Raw genomic sequence first — 26403 nt, 5'->3', positions numbered from 1 at the left:
TTTGGATAAGGTTTTCAGCTCTGTAATGTCTTTTGACTTAGGATCTCTTTAAAGAATGCAAGAGTGATACCCCAAGTAGTCTTGCAAAGCATTTTTGACCACTTTTTGGCTGTATTAAAGGATTGGCTGTGGGGAAGAAGAGTGGATATTTTGTGATGTAGCTAAAACGCCTGTGTTCCCCATTCATGCCCCCCCGCCCCACCCCCAAATAATTTGGGAATTATTTAAAGAAAAATTTAAAAAATAAAAGTTCCTCCAAGAGCAGTAGTTAAGGAAGCCTGTCTGAATCTTGAGTCTGACTATAGATCCTCTTCAATTTCTTTCTCCTTTAGGACTTCTGCAGTGTCTTTAACTTTTATTCAGCTGCTTAGCTTGATAAAGCCTTGAGGGAAAAATGTTGAGGCCTCTTGTAAAATTTGGTGGCATTGACCAATAGGTGCAAAGTGGTCACAGGTGAGATACACAGGGTAACATGGCTGTTGTGATAGTTTGTTATTTCACAATAACAAATAACAGTTTGTTATTTGACATTTGTTATTTCATAAATCTTTTTTCTATGCAGACCCAAAAGGATAGAGAGTGACTTTTGGATATCCTTAACAGTGATGTTGAAGAAAGGATTCTGTTTCCTTGTGTTACCTAGAAAGAATTTTGGTTACTTGTATGATTACTTACAGAAATATCAAGAATTTAAAGTGTTTATCTGACTTTTTTTCCTAGAAACCCACCTGCCCTGAAGCGCTGAACTCCACTTCCTTTCTGGAAGCACTGGGAACTCTACTGGCTGTTTACTGAGTGTCTGTGAAGTAGCCTGTAGTAGAGAAATAAGCAACCTTGTCTCTTCCTGGCATAGCCAGCCTACTAGGGACAAAACAGTCAGGGCTAGAGATGTCAATGAAGTAGTGTTTCTAATGAAGCTTAACTGATAATGCCATGGATTAAACTCTCCAATTATACATAGGACCTGTGTGGGCTGCCGTGCAATCTAATGTCAGAATGTCATCTGAGGTGGGAGAAATGTGTGGTGGTGTTATCCCCCTTCTGGGTGCATCAGTAAGATTGCTGGTGAAAATTCAAAATTTTGATACCTGGGAAAAATGAGTTAGAGTAGTTCTAAGTTCTTAAGTGACTGTAATACATTATGGTTGTATCTTTTTTTTTTTTTAACAGTTAAGAAACTGAATATTTTTGCTGGTTAAAAATATAAATAACACCAGTCTAACTTTGCCTCTTTTCTAGAAGTCTGGTTTTATAGCTGCATCTCACATACTGCTATATATTAAAAAAAATAAAAAAATCTGCTAACAAAGCTACAAGGCATCTTATGACTTTGATTCCTTACCCCTCTTGGTCTGTCAATGTTGTCAAGGAAACAACTTTTTGAGAAATTTTGCTCTACTTTTTCAGGTTCTATAGAGAGATGACTTGTGTATGATTTATCTGGCATCAGGAGTAGAAAGAGTTTTTCTGAAGTTTTTATTCTTCTCAATATGTTCCTGTCCTTGCTTTTTTTAAAGCAGATTTTATTTTTAGCCTGTGTCATATAGCTGCATCTTTAAGGTCAAAATATCAGTTGACGTACTAAGGATTGCTGACACTTGATCTTTAAATGAAGCCTGATAGAAAGAACTTTAATGACATTTTGCTATGTATTTATTCCAGAAAGACAACTGTTAGTTATAAATTTCTTTTAAATTAAAGGAGAAAGAAACATTAAAAAGCCCCGTTGCTCTTCAGAGAATTTGCTTTATTACTATGGTACTAATGGTTTACTGTCCTTTATCATACATACCATGTTTCATTGCATCCCCATTCATTGTATTCATTTCATCCCTCTTCAAAAAGGCAGTGTTTTGTGGGTAGCGTGGAGTTGTGTTTTGTTTGTCTTCCAGTGTGTACATGCTGACTGACCAGCTTGTTAGGATATTATGTCTGAGCTTTACCTTCAATATGATTGTGGGGGCTTTCTTTTTTATTGTTTTTTTTTTTTTTTTTTTTTTTTTAAGTAAAACTGCTGTTTTTCTTCTAAGACATATCTGATAATGTAGTTATAGAAAAGTTTACCTTTCTCAGATGTTTTTGTTGGTTGATGGATTAAGAATACTGGACATGATAGTGAAGACTGCATGTGCTTGTATGTTGTGCATGTGACAGCTCTATAACTCCTTGCTTTCTGAAGTCATATTTTGGAGTCTGTCCTTTTCTCTGGTCTCCTTGTCTTTTTCTGTATTATAATTTGCTCATTAAAAGAATTTTTCTCATTCTGAACACTGTGACTAGTGGATGGAAATTTGTATTTTTATCTGCTAGGAAAGGGACAGGGATGGTTCTCTATGGAAAGGATGGCAGTTAGGGATGCAGGTGGTCAGGGTTGACATAGTCATATAAACATGTTAAAGCTAGCACTATGTTAACAATACAAAAGAAATTAAAATTAATTAGGTAGTTCAGTCTTACTCTGCTTGCTACTACTGAAATAATGCTAGTTAAAGTGTCCTCATTGTAGAAAAACACATAGCTGCTTGACATAATTAATAGTTTATTTCCATAATTAAATAACTAGTTCTGCTCATGTTCAATACTGGATTATGCCACTGACATCAGTGGGTTTCGGATCACATCTGTATTTTCCATAGAAAAGGATCTTTGATATTTTGTTTTGATTTGTTGGGTTTTTCTCTTTGTTTTTGTTTTGTTTGTTTTTTTTTTTTTTCTCCTCAGTTATTAACATTCTCAATAGCCTTGGGAATAATAAATGATTTATTTTTTAGTTGGAAGAATAAAATTGTAAAGAAAATATAACTTATCCAGGCTGACTGATAAAAACTAGATTCATTAAAGCTCAGGTTTTGAAATAGCTGTTCTAAATCACTAGCTGTGTACTGCCTCTCATAGTTAGATATTACTTCAAATCAGTGTGGACAATAAGACTGCAATAAGAAAACCACCTGGTTAACATTGGGGATGTACAGAATTTGCCTGTAAATTTGCATTAGGTAATTTCTTACAAATGGAAATTTGTCCCTAAGTACAACCCTCTACCACTATTTTTGGAACTGCTGTAGTAAAGTGTTACTTTGTGCTATTCAAAAATACAGTATCAGCAGGTGCAGGATTGGCAGCATCCTGCTGTGTTGTGCTGCTGAACAGCCACCGCACATCCGATGGCTGGGTCAGCAAAGCTTGTCCATAGCTGTTGTTCCTGCTGTGTCAGACTCTCCCAGTGGATCATGTGCAAGAATGAGATAGGTTAAATTGCTCGTTTTATTTGTTGTGTTTGTACTTATTTGTTTTGTGACTGTACGAACGGATGTTTTCTGATTTTATATATATGTACATAGATCAATATAAAGCTGTCAAGCACATGAGTGGCCTTAGCTGATTCACAATTTTATATGAAAAAAGTATGATAATATTGAAGTACAGTACAAATAGATATGGTTTTGAATTTTGGTAGCTACTGGTTAACTGAAGCTTGAGGGGAAAAAACCAAGCAAATTGAAAGAGTTGGTCAATGGTGTTTTCTCCATCCCATTTTCAGAAGCAAGTAATAAGTCAGCAGTCACAGTGTTTCAGAAGCTTGGAAGTACAGTTGCTAAGACTGTACTTATGTTCTGAATAGAACAGCATTTCTTTCTCTAGTAGTGGATGATCAAAATCTGTGGCATGCAAGTGTCTGTGGGATATGTATTTGTGAATATATCCAGTCCTTCCTGACCTCTAGGAATTGGGGACTCTTAAGACAATTTGCCTGCGAAGAAGTCTGAAATTGGGTGTCTAACACTTATGAGGAATCCCCACTTTTAATAGAGCATCAATGTATATGACTTGAGGAAGTGATCGATGCTAATGAATATGGTTCATAGAGATGAAGGGAAAACCAGATTATTTGATAAATGGCTTTAGTTATTTGATAAATGGTTTAGTTAATTATCTCTTGGAGAGTTGCAATACATTTGAAATTCTTCTCCTTTGCCTTCTGGTAAGATCTGAAGTGTTTCCTGGACAGGAATACTGACTGATAGTAACCACTATTGTGGTTGTGCTTTTGGATGTTCTGAACACCTTTATATCAATCTTAACACACTACTACACACACTACATTGCATTCTGAAGTTGATGAGAAGCTGCCAAACTTATGCCATATTCTTTTCCCATATAGAGTTGGCAGTAGAAAATTTAGTGGTTTTATAGTAATTCTTAGTAGCTACCTGTCATTAAATGTTGGTTTCTCTTGAATTACTTACCTGAATATGTGCATCAAACCGCTTTGCTTGAACCATGTCATCCCAAATATGCATAATACTGTGTGTGGAGCAGCTAATTTACCTGAAGTAAATTTCTGTGGATATGTAATATACAGTGGGGGTGGGGATTTAAGTGTCTTTGTCGTATTTAACTTTGACCTATGCTAAAATAATTCCAAGTTTTCATATTCTACAATAAACCATAGCTTGAATCTCTAGCTGATTTATCAGTATATTGTAAGTTCTTTTCACTTCTGCGTTTTCCAGGAGCTTACCATTTGAGGAACAGCCACAGGGTTAGCCATATTACAATGATTAGTCACAGAAACGCTTGAAGGTTAGCTGCAAAGTAGGTGCGAATTCTTCCCTTTATTTTGGTGTGTGTGGGAAGTTACTCTCTTGCACTGTCTGCCCAGCATGAATGTACAATTGCTATTTTGTAGCTACAAAAAAACCTAGTCACGCTCGTAACTTTTAGCTGGCTGAGAATGTGATCTGTAGGAGCATATTCCTTGGAGTCAATGGTTTATGGAGAATTTGTGATTAGCTTCAGGCGCAGTGATCCCAGAATCTTTCCGCACAATAAAGAACACGTTAAAATACGTTAAAGATAACGATCTATGGCACAGCAAAACCACTTTGCTGTTGAGAAGGATGGAGTCACTGATAACTGATGATTTTAAATATCCTTTACTGGATATGTATATATATGCTTATTTACAAATTGCTTTTTGGTGAGCTTTGCTTGTAATGTAAAGGTTGCCTGCTTTCAGACTAAAAAATAGTCTTTTTTATATGTGGTTCTCTTCTCTTTTTCTTGCTTTCTCTCTTTTCTTTCTTTGTCAGCTTGCCATATTTTTCAGCATTTGGTAAGCATATCTCTCTTGTAAATAGTGGGAGTTAGCTAAAAAAGTTTGATTGGTGCAGATGACTAAAATATCAAATGAAGTTTCCGATAGAATGAATCTTGCTGTTTGGCCTGATTTCCCTCAACTGTTCTTGAGACTCTTATTTGATGTTTTGGCTGAGAATTTCTGATGTTTTGTTTGGACTCCCTAGTACATAGGATGTGAATTTCTAGGTTCCTTTAGTACAAATATCTGCAATAATTCAGAGGATACTTAATTTGGATTTTAAGATGGTTTGAGAAAACAGAATGCATAAATATATGGTCTAATAAGTATATGGTCTGGTACTATCATACTGTCTCTGTAGAGCAGATGAATTAAGTTGAAAAACATTTTCAAATGTTGCTTTCCTCTTAATTTTCTATAAATTCAGTGATGAGCATTAGAAACATACACATTTATTCCCCTGAAATGTCAGAAGACATTATCATGTCATACTTCCACAGAAATGAAACATGAGAAAATACTAATGCCATAGTTTTGCTTCTTATTTATTACTTCTGTTCTCTAGTTGTATTTTTCTAAAAAGCAGTAGCCCACTGCTCTGGGGGATTTAAAACGTGCAGGAGCTTTGAAGACATGTAGCAGTTGGCTTTCAATTAGTGCCTGTTAGGTAACCTGTCTTGCTTTAGGGTTAACCTATTATGTTCTGTAGTGGTAATGTTAGTGTAGTAGTAGTTAGTGTAATGTAGCCTCCCATGGCCTGTTTTATTCTGTTGACCACTTTTTATGGGAACAGAATAATTTATCATGAAACTTGGCAAAAGTGATTATTCATGACTGAAAGAAAGTGTTTCAGCAGTATTTTTGGTGTTCTTATGCAGAATAAAGAGAGGGACAAGAAAGATCTGTAGTAAGTTTTATTTCTCCCCTGTATTTCTTCTTTTGGATAAACCTGAGTAGGTTGCTTTTCTCTGAAACATGCTTTGAGCACTTTTTTGAGAGCTACAGCTGTGATTTTGTTGACTGGTTTGGTTGAAGATCACTTTTATCTGAATTGGTGTCCTTAGCAACAGGGACTTAATTCTCACTGTTTTTCATCTCTAGAGACTTTAGAACATGATTTTTTCTTCTCACTTTCTTAGTCTATTTATAGCTTAAGAAAACAGATATTGTGGGAAGGTAAGTAACATGTAGTAGACCTTTAGAGGAAGTTCTTTCCAACCCTGGAATTTGGCACTATGAGATGTATGCCCTGTTTGGGGTCAGGTATTCTCCTTTCACCGATGAGAAATGGACCAACACTGTTGGAGGGCGACACCCTCCCGAGAGAAATCCAGCTCCCTGCTGGTATAAGCAGGGTACTGACCCAGGGGTTAATGACCTACAGCACAGAGTGTCTCATCCCCTTCTCTGTTCTCTGGGCAGTTGGCATTGCCAGGGCTTGCGATGAACCTTTGAAGCAGAACGTTAAATGTACACTTAATGAAGGTACGTGGCAGCAGGAACTGGCTTTTAGACAAGGTCAGGTGTTTCTTGGCACTGTGCACTTTAACAACATTTCATTTTTCATTTTTTTTTTTCCGGAAGATTTTGCTTTGTTTTTCTCTCCAAACGTAATCCTTGAGAGAATGTTGATCAGGAGAGAGTTTTCAGGTATTGAATAAAATTGCTGTGCAAACTGGGCTGAGAGGTACAGGACAACCTTACAGCGTATAATTATTCACACTATTGTTTTGACTGATTAAAAATCCTTCATGTCAAATAGTTGAAGAACAATAGAGTAAACTTAACCTTTTGTACTTTAGAACTCTGTCTAAATGTTTCTTCTCTATCTTGGAGTGCATTATTCATTAATTTCTTCTCTAGTGGAAAGAAGCTGTCTTTACACTTAAAAGAATAAAAGACAAAACACCAAGGCATGACTTCTTTGACACTCTGTCCTCGGGGTCATTTTTTTCCTATTTTCAGGGTTTATTTCTCCAAGAAGGTCTGGATCAAGACCAAGATCAGAGTTGACAATCAAAGACTCCTTCTGTCTCTGAAGATAGTAATGGTTATAACTTTTTTCCCAACAGAATCAGGTCAATGCATTTTCTCATTTTCACATTTTTACATTATATATTGTATTTTATCCCTGAATTTGGTTGAATTCTTCTTCTTTGTAATGAATTGGAGTTAGCTGTAAACAAGATGGAAGAAAGTATACAACCTATCATGGACAGTATTCTTAGTATGCACAGTTGTGGTACTTCTGGCTTGATGGTGAGTATTTTTCAGTCAAGTCAATCTTGTGATCTTGAGTTCAGTTAAGAAAGCTCAGTCATGTTTGGTTTCTTTTCCATCTTATGGTGTGAGGAATTTGTTTTTAACTGTCCTTTCTGAGAAAGCAATCAGAATTAGTGGGTTTTTTTCTTACCTTTTGCCTGAAAGAGGGTTTCTTAACAAAAGCCATGTACTTGCATTTGAACACATAACACCCTATTAGCAGGTAAGCAAAGGTATGCAATTTTCCTGAGCAACAAAATACTTGATTACAGGTCTAATGATAGTTTAAGAGGTGTTTTCAGATGTGATGAAATCAAGGCCTTGAAGCAGATGAACTTAATTATCTTTGTGAATATTCACAATCACATTATGTGCTTTAAATGTCACATTTCAAAATAGTGCCTCATTGCTGGTTAATTAACAATAATTACTCAAGGTAGTACTTATGTTTCTGGAATCTCTTACCTACTGTGAAAAATGTACTTTGCTTCTAAAGGTGTCTCAGTATAAGATCCAGATTTTACTTAACTCATTCTGAAAATGTTGCTGTTGTTTAGTCCCTCTGTACACTTTGCCTCTACCACTGCAGCGTGGAGAAACAGTTATTTCATTCCATTTCCTCTGCTACAGCTGTGCAGTGTTTTTAACACCTGAACCATGGTGTGTGTAATATATTTTTTCTTTTTTAAAAAAGCAAGCGGTAAATTTTTTTTTCCGTGGCAGAATAAGGAAAGAGAAGCAGTAGCAAATTAAACTGGAAGTCTAGATCCATCATGAGGTGTTACAAAGGTGTGTTGACATTTTCAGCTAAAGAAATATGGCTTATGATAATACCAGAAGGGTTTTTTTTTCAGTCATAGCACTTATGCTCAGTATGCTTTTCTCTGGGTAAGGATATTTTTTTCTTGGCAGAGAGCACTATACAACCCAAGATAGCTTACACTGCAAAAAAAACCCCTCGTAGATCCTAGAAAGTCCTGCCTATATTCTCGTTTCCAAGTTCCCTCTTCCATCTTTTTTCTCTGCCTTTCATGTGGAAACTTAATTGAAATGTTCAAGGATTCTCTTCAAGTTTTTTCCCTTAAAATGAATCTTTTTTAAACAGTGAATCTTTCATTCAACTTGTTTCCAGCAATACACTTTACATGTGCTTATGTGTATGTATATTAAAATATATATTTAAATATATCTGAAAAGAGCCTTCAATTAATAGAAAACTACTATTGTCAACTTCTTATCCTTAAAAACTGCGTATTATCTTTGCATGCACACCTCATTCACCTGTGTGAATGGGGTGTCCATTGAAATCCTGGTAAAAATGTGCAACGTATTTAATAATATTTTCCTGTATAGTGTATTAAATACTTTAAAGTTTTTAATTCATGACAGTACTTACAACATGCTAAACAGATGTTTGAATTCTCATCAATCTAAAGCTAATTCAGAGAACAGCAAGAAAAGCTACTAATTTTTAGAAACAGTCATGAAGATTAATTAAACTAATTATCTGTGCTTTGTGCAGTGGGAGTGGAGCTAACTGCAGGTACATGAAGACATAACCAAGGGAGTGATGAATATTTTTTCGACTGGTAAAAATATTCTAATGATAGCAACACAGATGGAAAAGAAGCTGAGTAATATGAAGCTGAAGTAATAATATGCATCTGTTTGTGGTAGGGTCTTTAACATATTATGTGAAAATAGTGTTGGAAGTGGTGAGCACCTCATTGGGGAAACTTCCCAATAATAATTTTTCAGTTGTAGAATGACTCGGAGAAAATGAGCTTTGCACAACCACCAGGGTTTGATTTTCATTATTTGGAGAACATCATAGACCCATTCTAATTGAATTGTAATGGTTTGGTAATGATTTCAAAAAGCTTTCACCCGTTTGTCTGCTATGTTAAATGGGTTGAAACAAAATAACACTTTTTGCTTAACTTTTTCTCCTGCCCTTATATATGAATGACTCTTTCCTTTGTAAAGACTGATGAGAAATCTGCTCTTGGGTATCTCAGTACAGAGTCTGGATTATCAAAAACCTTGATATGCAATTGCTGACATTATAATTATTTATTTTAGAAATTGTTCGCATTTATATGCTTAAATAGGAGTTAAATTCTCCTGAAAAATGTGATTAAAAACTGGTCACTAATCTCCTTAAATTTATGATAATATGCAGAAGCCTGCAATACTACTAATATTTGCATTAACTTCTAATTTTGAAAGTCTCCATTCTGTGGGTTTGCAGTGATAGTGAAATAAATGCAGTGAAATTTTTCTAGTGGTGAAGTAACAGTTTCTGTAGGTGTGTCATACTGCTGCTGCAGTGAGAAATGCTGAACCACGTCCTACCTGATGTGAGGCTGAATCATTTAAGTGTTTATGTTGCAGTAGTGCCAAGGAGCTGAGCACTCTCCAGCCTGTGGTGGAACTTCGGGTTTATGTGTGGGTTTCAGGGCTGTGCTGCCTAGAGGAGTTGAGCCAGCTTGGGTGCAAGAAGCTGCAGAGTGGGACTGGTGTGATGCTCTCCAGAGCTATGGAGTCATTTCTCTGGGATAAATTTAACAGTGGGATGTCTCATGGCATCACGGCACTGATGTGATGATAGAGTAGGTTTGTACTACGTGAATGTAATCTGAGGCAGTCCCTACTGATAGAATACCATAATTATGCATTGTTGCTTGCTAAAGTGAAGTGTGTTTATCAGGCTTTAGAAAAAGGGGAGGGCAGAGATGTGTATTTTTACAAGAATATAAATATTACATTTACTTCTGTAGTTAAAAATAACTTAATTAGGTCCTATGTAAATGCCAGGCAATGTTTGCAAGTGTCAGTATGTTCATATCTGCTCCTTGATAACTGTCACTAATTCATAGTTTCAAGACAATGTCCAAATAGGAGAAAGCTAGCTTTTAATCTGGTTCTAGGTTTTCAGCAGGGACTATTATTTTCATTTCCAGCTTCAAAGGTATGCTCCTTTACCGGCTGTAAAATAAAAGTTAGCAATACCATCTCCTTAATATGACAAAACTACATCGATTATGCACATCGATTATGCTTTTTTATGTTGTATTTATAGTATTTATAGATGCTTCCACCCGCACTTTTGTAGCAGGACTTCTCACTTGAACTGTACTCCTACTTTAAAAAAGTCAGTTACATCTGGAAAACAGCTTTGAAACATTTAGATTACAGTAATAATCCCTCTTTAAGTTACAGCTTCCTATATCTTAAATTGCTGTAGTTTTTCTTACCGTATGATATTCAGGTAAACTAAAAATATTTAGATGCTTATCTGCTTTAAGAAAAAAAAAAAGATGTGTATTTCTTAAATGAATGTTATGCCTGTGTTTAATGATGTTGAATCTATTATTAAAGTAAACAGCCTCCTGATGTATTAATAAAGGAAAAGCTATTTACCAAAGTCTTGTGGAGAATGTGGAAGAAATAATTAGTCATCCTTTTAAGGTTATTTTTTGAATCTTAAAATTTCATGCAAACATTTGTGCTTTGTATTAATGAAAAATATAATCAAAGATCTGTTGTTCAACTTCAGGTTGGCTGTATCACAGTACTACATTGTAGGAATGTTAAAGAACATTGAAAACCCTCTGCTGACTAGATGTACATTAGATTTGCAAATTACCTGCCAATGCCCTTTGGGACAAAGCCCTTCATGAAATCATTGTCAATAGCTTTCTGTTGGGTTGACTTATATAATAGGTTATTCTTCAAGATTTCACAGGAGAGAGATTAAATGTTATAAAGTACAGAGTACAGAAACTCCGTAGGGCAATCTAAATGATGTTATAGGAACTGAACTGTATTACAAAGAATATTAAACATATTTGCAATCTTCTGTTATTTGTCATATGAATACCAGGTCCCTTTCTGTCTGGTGGATTGCATAGATATGCAAAGGAGAAATAACAAAAGCTAATCAGTTTTGTTTTATGTAAAGCTGCTAATATGTAGATACTTGAGCTCCCTAAAAATAAATAAATAAATCTGAGTGTTCTAATGATGCATGTTGATGTTGTGTAAATTGCTTGGAGAAGAGGAGCTGCTGTAATCACTTCACTTGAAATAGGAATATACTTAAAAAGAAAATAGGATGACACAGCCAGTGTTGTACATCTGTGCTAAAATTACTGTGAATTAGTCAAGTGTCAGTTAACCTGAGACAGTTGGAGTAATGCTGGTGGGGCTTTACCTCCTTGGGGCAACAAACCCAAACTGTCCCCCTCTCTTCAGTGTAGAGACACACAGATATGAAGGGTAGGAATCAGTGCAATGGCCCCAGCATGCTGGAGATAAATGTGGAAACGAAATATTTTTATTATGTGCAGTGTAACACAGGGGAGCTGGAAGGGAAGGGGAAGCTTCTGTCAGTCATGGTAAAGTTTGTGGCATGGTTACCAGCGATGGGCCACGGCTTGGGCATGGTGACAGCTGCACTGAGTGAAGAAAACTGAGTTGTGGTGTGTGCTTGGAAGGAAGCTCAAAAAAAAAAAAAAAAGTAAAATGGACAAGTTGCTTTAGAGCTGTCTTGTTTCCTAGATAGCTACTGCAGAGCAGGGTTTTCTCTACTACAGTTAAATGTCAGGAATATGCCGAGGGTTGATGTGTGTGCTGCCGACCGTCCACATCTGTGGTGCGAACAACGCTTCGCTTGAGTCAGCAGATCCTATAGGAGTCACTGAATATTCTGGGACTCAAATGTGAACCTTTGAGAAATCCTGGTATCTTTGAAGCATCTGCCTCCTACACTTCCAAATACCAGAGACAGCCCTTGTGAGTGGCCAGGAAATGCTAACATCCTTGATGTAGTGATCATTTGTATCTCACCGTGTTACTCATTCTATGATGCTCCTCAGCTTCCAGGATTTAACATATTTTTCACAGACTTCAATCTGGATAAAATCTGCCTTTGCCCATCCAGTGGACACCCACCTGAGCAGGAATTCCTGCAGCTGAGAGATTTGGACCTTGTTCTGATCTCCCTAAGAGGAATTGTCAATGAGGATTATGGAAGGCAGCTTTGTGCTTGGAGCTGTTGTCTGGAGGCTCTTTAATTTACGTAGGAAGTACGTACCTCCAATTCACGTGCAACAACTCAATGAGTGTATTAGAAGGCAGAACATTCACAACACGGCATAGCAGCTTGTTCCAGGGGAAGCAGGAGACCAAACCTTGTACTGAGAGGCCTTTGTCACTTGGACCATAAACTTCTTGTATGTTTTTCCCATTACTTTCCCCAGTGCTTAGAGGCACACAAACTAATAGCTCAGTAATGGTATAAACATTTATAATAAGACAGGATGTTTTCCTCAAGAAAAATAAGAAAAATTCTCAGTCTGGGTGACCCTAGTATAACTTGAACAAGTGGGGGTTCCTATTTTGTACATCCATCTTGCTAAATAACATCCTATGCAGAAAAATCTTGAAAAGACCTCAACCAAAGTTTATCCCTGTAGCCTTCAGGCTAGTTGTTTTCTTCAGAGCAGTTTAAAAATATCCAGCATAATTTTAAATAAGCTATCCAAATAAATTACCTGTTTGGTGCTTGTTTTTCTGGCTAACCTGATTCCAGTACAAAGCTCTCTCTGCTACAATTAAAGTTTAGTCTTATCCTCAGCATCACTTAAATAATCAAGCTGCTTCTTGTATTTATCAAAATGTATTCAGCTCTTGGAAATGAAAAAATCTGCTCTTACTTCAAGACCTTTATTGCAAGAACTTTATCAAACAGTAGGCTTGCAGCCATCTTTTCTCTTTACCCCTGTTTCTGAACTGCAGGATAAGATTTTCTGTGGAAACAAATCAAGCTGCCAGAGAGGACTCTGTTGTTTCTTTCTCTGGAAGTAAAGATGACTCCAGCTTGTTTCTATATGTGATATAGCTTTAGTGAAATGCTACCACAAGCTGTTGTGGGCTGTCCTGCATTATTGATTCATCTGGATATTAAATTATGTAGCCAAAATCAAACATATATGATAACATAGTTCCTACACCTATATATGTTCAACTTTTTGCAGTTCCTTCTGTCTAGATTAGTATAGTTTTCAGAGGTTGCAGCTTCCCTGCCTTTTAGAGAGATGATCAAGGGTTGTGTGTAGTGTGACCCATCCACTCATCTTCACCTGAGGTCTTGGTGCTGCAGAGTTTGTGCTGAAACCAGGAGTGGAGGAAGGTACCCGGCACAGAGGATGCTGAACTGGCCTGAGGACCAAGGGTGTTTGCTGCCAGCCACACTGCTGCCCCACAGGTGTCTTGCTGGCATTTAAAGGGCTCTTAGGCAACAGAGCTCTACTTAGTGTGGTATCAGTGAAAAGCGAAGGATTTCCCCCAATCTTGGAATAGGGAAAAGGGGAAAAAATACTACTCTTACCTCTGTTACATCATCATTCTTTTAGAATCTCTCCTTTTTAACAACAAATAAGAACTGGGAAAACAAGCTGTCTATCAGAATAAAAGTCAAAAGAAGGATCAGTATATTTAGAGATCTTGATCTCATTAAGTGAAGAATTTATTCTGCAAGCATCTGCAATTTTCCAGTGTCTTTTAAATGATACATGTAGTATAAAACATTCTCACAAACAAGTCTGTGCTTTTTTTAAGAAGAATCAATGTGTTTTGAAAGTCTATCAGTCTAATTTATTTCCCTGAAGTTTTTAAAGGAAAATAAAGTGTTTCAGGTGAATTTTGTTACTAATGGTATCTTGGTTTCCAGGAAGGAGGCTAGAACTGTGAAGATTTCATTTGGCAATGTAGAAAAAAATACATAAAAGTTATGAAAATAAACATGTCACTTTACTCTCAACTTTGATACTGTCAAAAGATGTAACTAATAAAAAATGCTAGCAATTGCATGAGGACTGCCTTGAACAGTTTTATACTAAAGGCTCTAATTAACACATTAATTAAAGCTCTAATACATGTTACAAGAAACTAGGCTGCTTTTTCACACCTCTCTATGTCTCTGCCAACCTTGATTATAGTTTAAATAGTTGATAAAATTTTGTAGTTCTCTGGCGTGCCTTTTCAATTTTTGGTTTATATTCCCCCTGGGATGACAGTCATTCCTGTAGAGAAGTTTAGGTGATGTCTAAGGAACTCCGAATTGTATTAGTACCTCAGCTGCTCACTTTTTTGGAAGTATTTTTAATGGCAAGGTCATCTTACTGAGCTTGTTTTAATATTTTTTATTTTAGTGGGGGTGGAACCTATGCTACTAGTACTGTTCTTTAAACAAGTAGGAATATATAGCTCCTACTGAATTTAAGTTGTTGAAACTGATTTTGTTGCTTTATAATGCACTTTTGTTGCATTGTAATACAAATATGCCTTGTGTTACATTGTGATGCTAAAAACAAATGCGTATTTTAAAACTTGTAGCCCTCTTCTCTGTTTAAAAAACAACCTTCTTTGCCACACACTTTGTTTGAGTAAACCTTGTGCCTCTAAAACTTAAAGCTCTGGTGCCATATCTTAACTAGATGTTCACTAGAAATGCTATTTAACATCAGGTATGTGCAACACATTATGGGATACTCTTTCATTTGTAGAAATCTTAGCGAATTCACGTTAGCGAATCTAGATCTTTCTATGCTGTTTTATAATACTGCTGTCACTATTTGAATTCCTAATTGACTTTAAGTGCATAAGTGGTTCTAGTTATTCCAGGTATTATTTAAACAGTGCATAGATGTTTAGTACTTTGACGCTGAAACGTATATTTTGAGTTGGCTGGGGAAAGTTTTTTCTACTTCTAAATGGTGTGGGATAATTTATTTCTCAAGGTAGATGCATTGGTTCCAAGTCTCGCTCCTCTCCTGCCTTCATCCTGCAATTATCAGAGTTGAAAAATCAGCTACCGTTGAAGTTAATCAGTTTTCATTTATTTTGGGTTAAAGGTTCAAAGCTGAAGTACCTTCATAACAAATGATAGGCCAAACCTTGCACAGTAGCAATCAACTTCAACAATGCAATGATACTCTAAAAATTTAATTTAATAGGTAGCAGTAATGTCTTAAGTCTGTGATTACTGTTTACTTGGGAACACAGTTTTCTTTTAAGGGATCCACAAAAAAGGATTTAGAAGAGTGCATTACTCGACAGTTTATATAAGGTAGCTGTGTAGTCTGTGTACTCTTTCAGTTCTGGAAGCTGAAACAGATTGATATACACTTTAGTATTGCTATCAGTTGAGGTGCTGTGGATTATCACCACTTGATAGCACATTCTCTAACAGTATGTTTTAAAAAATGTATTTGGCAACAGAATGTCTGGTTATTGTTCCTCTGAACCCCTCTCCCAGATGGTGCCTGTGTTGGATTCTGCCCTGCTCACCCGTAGGAACACGTGTCTGGTCTGCATTCAGCACCAAGTCACCCGTGCTGTGATGTGGCTGTGCCGGTGTGTGGAGAGAGGATGCTCTCCATAAACATCGCGTGTGCTGCAGTGTCACAACACGCCAAGGCCCAGACAGCACTCCCTGACACACTTCTGTCTTTTGAACTCTTGATCAGTCACTTTGCTGTGGCAGAGCCATGTCAGGATAAGTGCCAGATTAGCCTTGTCAGTGCATGTGAAATAACCCGAACTTTCTGCAGTTCGGCGTGACTTACTCTGATTTTGAGGGAAATGGTTTTTCTGGTGGAAAGTGATGCAAATGTTAAAGAATCTCTAGGCTGAAAAGAGGAGCTGTCTCCAGTGCCCAATGATGATGAATCACTTTGTGCTTAATGAATGTAAAAATAATTTTGCAATATTTTTCCAGACCCAGATGCTTATCAGGTGGTCATAAATATATTGTCAAATTGTTCTTAGCTCCATACTTACACTATATATGTATAGAATTGCTAATTTCTTAGTCATAAATTAGTAGTGGTGTTAATAGCCCTCAGTTAGGAGGATAAGTTGTAGTAGATGCTTGAAAATTGAGAGATTACAATCCAAATTTTCAAACTCGATCAAAAGCTTAAAGCTTATTAAACCCACATCTACATTAATGACTCTTGTAAATGACAACACATCTGGAATTGGACCAATTTGACCCTAATTCTTACAAAAACAAGCATAGGGTTAACGAACTTTTAAAATTGCAAATAAAAGGACCAAAATGAAGGTGATGTGGTTGTTGTGAGTTAGAATACGTCTTTTTGGTGAAATTGCATTCCTCTCTTTAAAAGGATGGTAAGATTTGTAATAAAGTAGCTTTGCTGTTGAAGTTAAATATTATAATGGTCTTTTAATAGCACCTTAATGGTCTCTCTGAGGACTTGCACTGAAATAGTTTTACCTTTTCATAATTGCACTTCATAGTGGACTGCAGCAGCACAATTTAAGGTCTCCTTAATTTTTTCATTTGTTTGTTAAATATAACAAACCTCATAAGTTACCATTCTGACAAATAAAGGAAGTATTAGATTTATTTTGGTTGTTTTATTAGATATAATCTTCTACACCACTGTCTGTCTTGGCAATAATATGGTAGTAACTGACTTGTGTAAAATTTTTCTGCATCGTGAAATAACAGTAATGTGTATATTGAATTTATATGCCATCCAAGAGGAGACTTTCTCATTATATGCTCTTCATTTCATGTGTATGTGTGACTCAGAAGCCTGGTGTCATAAAGAAGTAGATTATTGCATATCCACTGCTTATGTTGTTCTGTGCAAATAGCCTAAAAGAAACTTCCAGTTCAGCTTTGTCATTTTTATGAAGCCCAGATGTTGAATGGAAATAGTTCACTATGGCATAACTTCAGCTCAACAAGGTCAGCTACAAATATGCCATAATAAAAAGAAAATTTACAGTGAGTTACTGTGTCATGATAGTACCCAGATAGAACTGCTAATGAGTAATTTGCAAATTTTAACTGTGTTTTCCTATAAATGTTGTGGCAGGCCAAGATTTCACCCTGAACTTGTTCGTATTTTGACAGTATTTCAGTTCTTATCATAGGGATGTTAATTTAGTAAACATCCTTTATAAACAAACTAATTCTAATCTTCAGCTTCAGTTTATAAGAGCAGCAGGGCTTATTTCTGAATAATTATGTTCTTAGTATTCTCGTAGTTCACGCTGCAGCATCTAGGCATGCGTTACTTGTCAGTGTTTGGTATCATTTCATCTGGACACCAACTGTGTGTATGTGCTATCCAAAACCTCAACATGAAGGCCTCCCTCTGAGGGAGTTATGAAATCGTGGAAGATTGAGCTTGTTTGTCCAGAAACTGCATATAATTAACAGGGAAAGAGTATTGAAACCACCAAATGGAAATAAGGTCTTGTCCCAGCTATTCGTCTTGTCTGTGACATCCAAGAAATATGAATTCACTAGTGTCCATGTTTTCTTTAGTTTATCCATTTATGAATCAAGTGGATGGAAAAAGAGTTTTTGTAGATGAGATGTATGTCCTGAGGACACTTGATACAATGGGAACATACAATTCACGAATTCTCTAATAGAAATGTCTATGAAATATTTATATCAGCCTTGTTCAGTCTTTTACTGCTACTCTTTTTAAAATATAATTTATTTCTTAGGAGTTCTGTTTGCCAGTTTTGATTTGAAAGTTTTCCACGGAGGCAACGTTAATTTTTTATATTAGCAAAACCCTAGCCAATTTGTATACTCGAAAATTATTTATGTTTTGAGTTTTCATTGGTTGATTAGATTTTCCTTGTGCTACAAGTTAACTTTTGAAGTAAGGAACCATTAGGTATGTTTGCCAACAAACATACTTACGTGAAATGTAGTAGCTCTTGTTGTTAAAGCTTTACCAAGAACATTCCTTTATTGTATTTGATCAGATGGATAGCTCTTGTCACAGTGGCGTGGGGTTTCTGTTTTCTTTTTACAGAATTCTGTTTTGCTTCTCTTGTCTCTCCCTTTGCCATCTGAAAATGTCAATGTTTTATCTTGGTCTATTAGTGTTTTCTTAAAATAATTTTATGGGATGCTGACAGCTCCAAGTACACTTTTAATTAGATTTTTATTTTCCTGTTAATGGCAAAACCACCCAAATGAAGCTTTACAATTAACAATTATGGAGCCTTCCTTGTGGAAAGGACTGCTGAGTTTCTGTGGGAGGGAAGATTAAAATAAAACAAACCAAATAATTGGAAATGTATTTCATAGGCATGGTTGGCATGAAGCTAATGTAGTGCTTGTACTCAACCTCTGCTGGATTCACCAGGATTAAGGCTTGTTAACATGTTTGCAAATCAGGTTTTGTACCACTGAGTAGTTTGTAGTAGTAGTGCAGACTTGGTTAGTAGTATGCTACTACTATTATAACTTAAAATGCTTCTGCCAGGATAAAACCCCCTACAAAATAAGGGCTACCTTATACTGGGTTCTGGTTTGTTTGTTTTTTGTTGGGTTTTTTTGTTTGTTTGTTTGGTTTTTTTGTTGGTTTTTTTGTTTTTCTTTTTATAAAAGAGAAGATTTCCCACCTCATTGGTTTGGTAATTATGCTTGAAACACTTTAATATTAAAGTTTTTGGTGGAAAAAATAATGAATTTAGATCTTATGCTGGCTGTCTCAGCTAATTGAATTTATTACATTTTGCTGCTTTCCATTCCCCTCGTTTCTACAGTAGTAAGGGTAGTCTAGTAATAAGCTATCCAAATGCAAACTCTTGTTCAGATACTAAAGCAATAATAAAGTTGGTTCTTTGCTTTGGATTAGCAAGATAATTGTGTTTTGAGTTATGACTGCTGCGAGAAGAAAGCTAGTGGAAATCTGTAAGTGCTTTTTCAAATGACAGCATTGATATATACTTCTTACACCATGTCTAGATTAAGAAGATGGATGTCATTTAAAATATGTTCCCTAGAACACTTTAAACATTCCTGGAGCAAGTGTTCTACACATCTGAAAATGTGTTAGCTTTATCTAGCTATACAGAATCCTGCTGAAAGACACTTTTTTTGGGACAATTGGTTTAAAAAATATGTTGGTATGTCCAAAATTACATCAATCGTAGTGTATATAACAACCTGAACATCTATTAACATCCTTCATAATTGTATGAAAATAACTTTATTGGCACTTGCAAGTTATACACAAAGCTAGACCTTGGCTCATAGGTTTTCCTGGAGCTTAGCTGTTAGTTTTTACACGGTTTAACTACATGTTTAGACAAAAAAGTGCAAATGATCTCTTTTGTAATTTTTCAACAAATTTTACTTCATACTACAACTATGATCTTTAGCTCAATATTTTAAGACGTAAATTGAAACAAGAACAAATATTTCTAGAATATTTCTAAATATTCCTGTAGTTACTTTAGGAATTTATATATATTACATTCAAGATCAGATTTTTTTATTCAGTCACGCAGTGGCTGGAGAGACTTAGGCACACCTACCAAATCTGATGCTTGGTTATTTATTGCTTTTCTTTCTGGCATTCTCTTGCCTCAGTTTTATGAACAAAAGAATGTACCTGTCTATGTGAGTGACTCCTTATTGCTGTTGGTTAGAGATACCCAAAGGGCACTTTTAGCTCCTGCAATCCTGCCCAAAGCCGCACCTCATCCAAGTGGAGAATCTGAAGAAACAGTAGCAGCAGAAGATATCTTTTTATAATTTTTTCATGAGACTATTTCTGCCCTCTGGCCCACTGATTTTCAAAGAACCTTTTAAAGTACAGTTCTGAGCCTGCTTTGAAAACTTGAAAATACATGATTTTCTATAGTTAGTGTGGGACTTCCTTCTCTACTGTATTTCTTAGAAATCACGGTATTTAGATACTGATGAGATCAGAAAAGCAATATGGTTCAGGGAGTACCATTCTCTTGAAGTATGCATGTTAGCAGATATGGCATGTTCAACTTTCAGACATGAATTCAGTTCTGCAGTTAAAAAACAAAGGAGAAAAACAAAATCAGTTTTGTCTCCTTCAGACACATCAGGGAGTGATGTTCCAAAAATGGAAAGGAGAGGCTCATGTCTCTTCAGAAGTCTGTGGAGCAACCTGAGTGTGCTTTGTAAGGGAACATAATCTGTTCTAGTCAAAGCATAGTAATTCTTTATACTTTCTGTACTATCAGTACTATCCCACATCATCCTTGAGCGGGGCTGTTTCTTAAATGCCATTTTTTAGAAGTTTGAAATTATTTCTTACTGTTGTTCATTAGGAGCCATTGACAGAGGAAGATGGTAACTACTGAAGAATAGCACAACTTGGCTAAATTGAAGGGGAAGAATTCTTTTAGTATGGCTGTTAGGTTGAAATTAACTTCAATCCATCCACTAAAAAGTTTTTAATTTCATTACACGTGCTCCAGAAATTAATTTCTTGTTTAGTATTCTTGACTGGCTCTGCTGTAGCTCCTTTTTGCATGCAAATTCAAAATGCATACAGCTTAATTCCTCATACTTGCTTCCAACCTCTAATTTATCACAATTGAATTACTGTTCTCGGGTTCACTGTGCAATTAGTGACTGCCTGTTTGAATAGATGCACCTTTCTCTTTCTAAAAGTCAGGCTGCTAGATTTTCTTTTCTGCAATCTAATTTGCTTGAAGGCAAATGCATTACAGATAATCATAGAATGGCAATGAAAGAGATGTGCTCAGTTCCTATTTTATCAGGCTACCTATGCTTGATGAGTTCTCCTATTACTTTGGTTGCTCTGTTTATGTTACTGTGACTTTTTTTCGAGGAATGAATTCCTAGTTTGGATGGTCAGTAAGATAAAAGCCTTTCTTTTGTGTCTTATGAGCTGGTTGATAGGGTAGCAGACCTCAGAACCTTCTTGTGTGACTGCTATTTACTTGAATATCAAGTGCTTATCTTCTCATGCTTCCTTCTGTGGCTTACCAAGAGAGTTTTTATTATCTTCAACCCAAACTACTTTATTTTAAAAGGCTGTTTTCCTCAAAGCTTTCAGTCAGAAAATAGGACCTGGAAACATATAATCTATAATAAATCTCATCTCTTACATTGTGTAGTTGCTTATGTGATTTGTGAACTTTTGATCACAAGGGTGAGGAGGTCTGGTTGTGTTACCTAAAATAGAGGTTACAGTATTTTCACAACATTTCTAATCTATAGAGGAAAACAAGCAACTCCTAAAGCCTTTATTTCCAAATAATATGGAGAAGGTGAAAGAGCAATTGAATTACAATGTGCCTCAGAGAAAGTAAAAAGAAAATTGCTTCTGTAAAGAAGTCTCTAGTATAATTTTGTCACTTGGCTGTTTGTACCTGCCATTTTGGCCCCATATATTAACCCTAGCAGATAACTATGTAATCACCATACTTTCTATAGTAGGGGAAGAAAAGAAATGAAAGCAATTGATGGAAAAGAAATGGAAATGCAATGTTATAAATAGTGAAGTACAAAAGAGTAAGAACTAGTAGTGAAATATGAACCAGTTTGACAAATTAAAGCAAATTTTAATAAAATTGGAAAAAATGCAATTAAAGCTTTCGTGATACCTTAATGCCAGAAAGACATTGAAGAAAATCTTTAAAAATAGCTAGCTAATTCCACAGCTTTGAGTCTTGGCTGTTTATTTCTTTCAAATATTGGATAATTAATTAGTTAATAATTACAGATTTAGGTGAGGTAATATGGTAATATGTATCATTTTTCTAATAACAGTTGCATATTTCATTGCTTTTGGGATTCTTATAAGGAAAAAGGATGGACTGGTTACTGTTTATAATATTTATAAAGTTTACGTTAATTGGGAGTAAACTAAGTGAATTTCCTCAGTCAAGACTGCCTTGCCTATGTGACTCTAATTCCAGAAAGCATTGAAACACCACCATTACCTGGGCAGAAAAGAGCTGATGGAAAGGAAAACAATGGGGAGAAATATGGTAAAAGTTGTCCCTTGTGAGTGGTCAGTGGTCTCATCCACAAGAGTGGATCACTTGTTCAGTCTCACATAATGGAGGGAAATGTGCTTTTTCAGGGGTGTGCTTTTTCCATTTACGCAGCTTGTTTTAATGAAGCAGGAACTCAGAAGTGCTGTTGTTGAACTTGCTTTACTTTACCCTTCTTGGGAAAATTGAGTTTTCATACTTAATCACTAAAACATGACAGAAAATATCTGAAGCATGTACCACCTATTTTCCTTTCATCTAAATTCATTCATTAGCTTCCTTATATTAAAAGCCTCTAAGACACAATTAACCCTTTTTTAATACTGTGAAACTTAAAACAATCGGTAAAACTCATTAAAGCAGAGAAACTTACTTTCAAAAGCAGTTTAATATTAAGATTTTCCTGATTTCTTTTCTTATGAATAAAGTAGAATACTAAGGGTATGGCCATCACAGTTCCAGTCTTAACTGGCTATTCAAGTAATTAATGATAATTGGTTGCTTTGCGTTGCAGAACTGTGCTTCGTGATAGAAGATCCTTTGATGAAATAATTTTCTATAATGGAATGTTTTCTTCTGAGTATGCATCATATAATAATGATACTGTCAGCAAGTCCTTTTTGTCCAGTAAGAAGAAAATATAATTGAAGATAAAAAAGCATTACCTAAAGTCTCACTTGTTTCTCCCTCTTTACATTCTCTTATATTGTGAATTGTGCTATTCCCTCAAGAAAGCAAACATCTGCTTAGGTTTTCTGATTTACCAAGTTGTTTTTGTTTTTAACATCCTTTAAAATGCACAAACATGCAGTTAATTGTATTTTCAGTACTAACTTCATTGCTCTTGTGTTAACATACATGAAGGTTGAATTTCATCTCAATTTTAAAAAAATGTAATTTGCTGAGATTTTGTTAGTTGCCTTGTCTGTTCCTGGCATTATATAAAAAATCTTCGAATGGAGAAATTGATTAGAATTGCCAATATTCAGAATAACTTTCCAAGCTTATAGGCAACGTTGCTTTCATTCTGCATGTTTTTGCAGGATGAAAATGACTAATTGCAAAGAGAACTACCATGAAGTAAAATGGTGACTTTAAAGCAATAAACTGCCTTGGGTTTACAGTAACTGCAATAAAATTATCATGAAGCAGTGTCAAAGTGTTGATTTATTTGTACTACTAATATTAGAAGTAATGAAATTGTAGGATTTACAGGTATGGTTATAGCATTTACTATCTGTTTTATTATTCAAATCAACAGGTATTGTAATGTACAATCATAAGGTATTTCATAATCTAGCTTTTACTGAAGAAGAATATTCATAGGAAAATAGCTCTGATATTTAGCCTTCTGCCACAGAAGTGATCATACTGGATCTTTATATGGGTCATTTGTTGCCGAACTTCTAATTTTATCTTAAAACTATGGCAAAAATAAAACTAGGAAAAGGATGTGCTTTTAATTTTTGTCAACTATATTTGGTAACTAAATTTAAAGTAGTTGTATTTTCTAAAATATATGACTTGGAAACAAGTGCCTTTTTGAAATATGGGCAGGATGATTTATGTTCTGAAAGTGCTACTTGTTATATACTTAAAAACCATTGGATAACTAGTAGAACAGGATTTTCAGAACTGCTCAGCATCAACCTAATTCTGTCCAGAAGAAACTGAAAAATGAGAGGACTCAGACCCATCCTTAAAAATCTCCATGTGGCTGTGTGATAATATTCTTATCTGCTTCCTCAGTGAAGTTAAGGTAAAATTCCACTTAAAATTATACACCCAGTGAGAAATGTAATAAAAACCTATGTATAGGCAGATGTGAATGCTGTAATCTGCCAGGAATCCTCTTACTTGATGGAAAACAAGATATGATAGAGACAAAAATTTGGAAAAAAATTATTTAAAGGTAAAATGTATTTGGATACATATTTGTGTAGAGATAGGACAGCATTATGAATGGGAAAGTATAACATGAATTGCCATTGCAGACAATGTAGACATTTTAAGAAATAAAAAAGTTATAAAAATGTATTACTGATTTGTGCCTTGTTAATAAAATACCCTAATTCTAATCAACCATGCAATTATTTCTAACAATCTTTTCAGCTTAGCTGGTATGACTCCAGAATGCAAAGCTTTCTCAACCGCAATGATTTGCTGTAGCTACTTATCAGTACATTGAAAAAAATACTGTGATTCTTTATAAAGCTGTCCTTATCCTTCTTCTTAAGGTATGGGATGCTGTAGATACAGGCTGCTGTTTAAAAACATACTCCTGTCACTCCTGTGCTGTTCGAGCTGCCCAGTGGTCGTCTTGTGGAAGAAGGATCCTCAGTGGGGGCTTTGATTCCACACTGCATTTAACAGATATAGAAACAGGTAAAGGTCATGAAGGGTGCATTATAGCCCTGTCTTTATTGTGTACAGATAACTTGGGATCTTGTTAGCCTTATTCTTTCTTATATAGATAAAATCTGTACGTGAAAGTCAAAGTTCTTGAAGCATGTCCTTACTTTAAAAAATATATATCAGCAATTAAGAGTAGTTGGAGAAATTTGAGAAAACTGGAATATCTTTTTCATGATCACATATAATTTCTGTTGTCAGATACTACACAGATGAACAGAATGAAATGTTTATTTTTTATGCTCTGTCATGGTCATTTATTAAAGTGTTTGAGGAGCCTCTTAACGCTGCCTTCAGTTACATTTATACATATGGTTAATTGAAATATAGGCTTGTATCTCATTCTCAATTGGGTTGGTTTTAAATTTGTGCCTGAAGTTAATTGGGTGTTTGTTTATTTTTGTTTGTTTTGTTTTTTTCTGAACAGGACCTTAATTAGGAGTATAGAAACTTAAATTCTAGTATGAAACCTTGAGACTGAACTTGGGTTGCTTTGATGCATTTGTGGATTTGATTTGGGATTTGATTGTTGTAACCTTAACAAAACTAATTTCCTGGATGCTGTCTCTTCTTTTCTCTTTCACAAACTGAAGTACTTCTGTCAGCTATATTTCTTCTCTCCTTTGTGTATGTTACCAGCATTCATACAGCAGTGTTCACTGGAGCTGTGCATAATAGGACATCTGTGTGTGTGTGTGTAAATGAATTAGGTCCAAAATAGGACTCTGTCAAGGGAAGAGATGCCATTTTACGTTTTTCACTTATTTATTTTTAAGTGTTTAACTCCTACAAAGGTGCAATATTTCTTGTAAGACTACAGTAAGAATTCTTACAAAAATTACCAGCAGGTTTTGTCTAAGAGGATTTTCTCTTACATAAAAGCAAGGACTACATTGTATGTGAATATCTGGAGAGCAGAAATCCTATTCAGATGAACTGGGAAAGTGGCCAAGGAAATTTGTGAATATTGTTCACATGAGAAAAATATTCTTTTCCTTGCTCTAAGAATTTATTTTTCTCAACAATTGTTGTACCAGAAGTATTTAAATTCAGTGATGGCTGAAAGGGAGCTGTTGTAGTGTGGGAATGTAAAATATGTTATGGAATACTGATGTTCTGAGAATATTCAGGTTTTTTAATGAGAAAAGAGGTTTATATATCTGATGTACTAGTACATGAGGTTAATATATCAAGTCATTAATTTGTTAGACTTCTTGTCTTTTTTTTATTTTCAGTCTCAATACAGCAACCTTTCTAGTCTCACATATAACTGAATTTTACTAATCCAAGTGGATTTACTTTTGTCTGTGATACTTACAAATTCTAAACAGAATGGCTGTCTTTTTAATGGGATTTATAGCAGTAGTATAGATTTTATGTGTCTGAGTCATTTGAAGGGACTACTGTGGGAAAAATCTCATTTCATTAAATCATAGCACAACTTTCAAAGATACGTAATTTAAATCATATACTTTAATGTCTAACATCTCTTAACTATTCAGTAATGGGAAAGTAATCTGGATTAAGTTGATTGTAGTAGTTCATTTATACTGCTCTAGGAAGTGACAACAGTAACAAGACATATTTACTGCATTTCAAAGCAGGTAAGTTTATAAATGGTTCTTTCCTTATTGATGGGTGAGTTACGTAGTGTTTGTAGCTTCTTAAATAAACTATATGTATAAAATGAATGCTTATATCCTTGGAAATACCAGATATTCATTATTGCCTTATATAAAGAACACAGGAGCCCTTGTACTTTCTCTGAA

At 35.4% G+C, this 26403-nt stretch overlaps 1 protein-coding gene across 3 annotated transcripts in view; it reads left to right on the top strand.

Moving 5' to 3' along the window:
* Positions 1 to 26403, top strand: part of WDR25 (WD repeat domain 25) — a 63240-nt gene that overhangs the window by 11327 nt on the left and 25510 nt on the right. For all 3 annotated transcript variants that reach the window (XM_027730837.2, XM_039381102.1, XM_027730841.2), the window contains one exon: positions 24460 to 24607. In XM_027730837.2, the coding sequence (XP_027586638.2) occupies positions 24460 to 24607 (148 nt within the window). The remainder of the gene's footprint in view (positions 1 to 24459; positions 24608 to 26403) is intronic.

This window comes from Pipra filicauda, unplaced genomic scaffold (assembly GCF_003945595.2).
Source record: "Pipra filicauda isolate LSUMZ 115617 unplaced genomic scaffold, ASM394559v2 scaffold212_size3012638_pilon, whole genome shotgun sequence".
Classification (NCBI taxonomy): Eukaryota; Metazoa; Chordata; class Aves; order Passeriformes; family Pipridae; genus Pipra; species Pipra filicauda.
The sequence above is the reverse complement of the archived record's forward strand: the minus strand, read 5'-3'. Positions and strand labels throughout refer to the sequence as shown.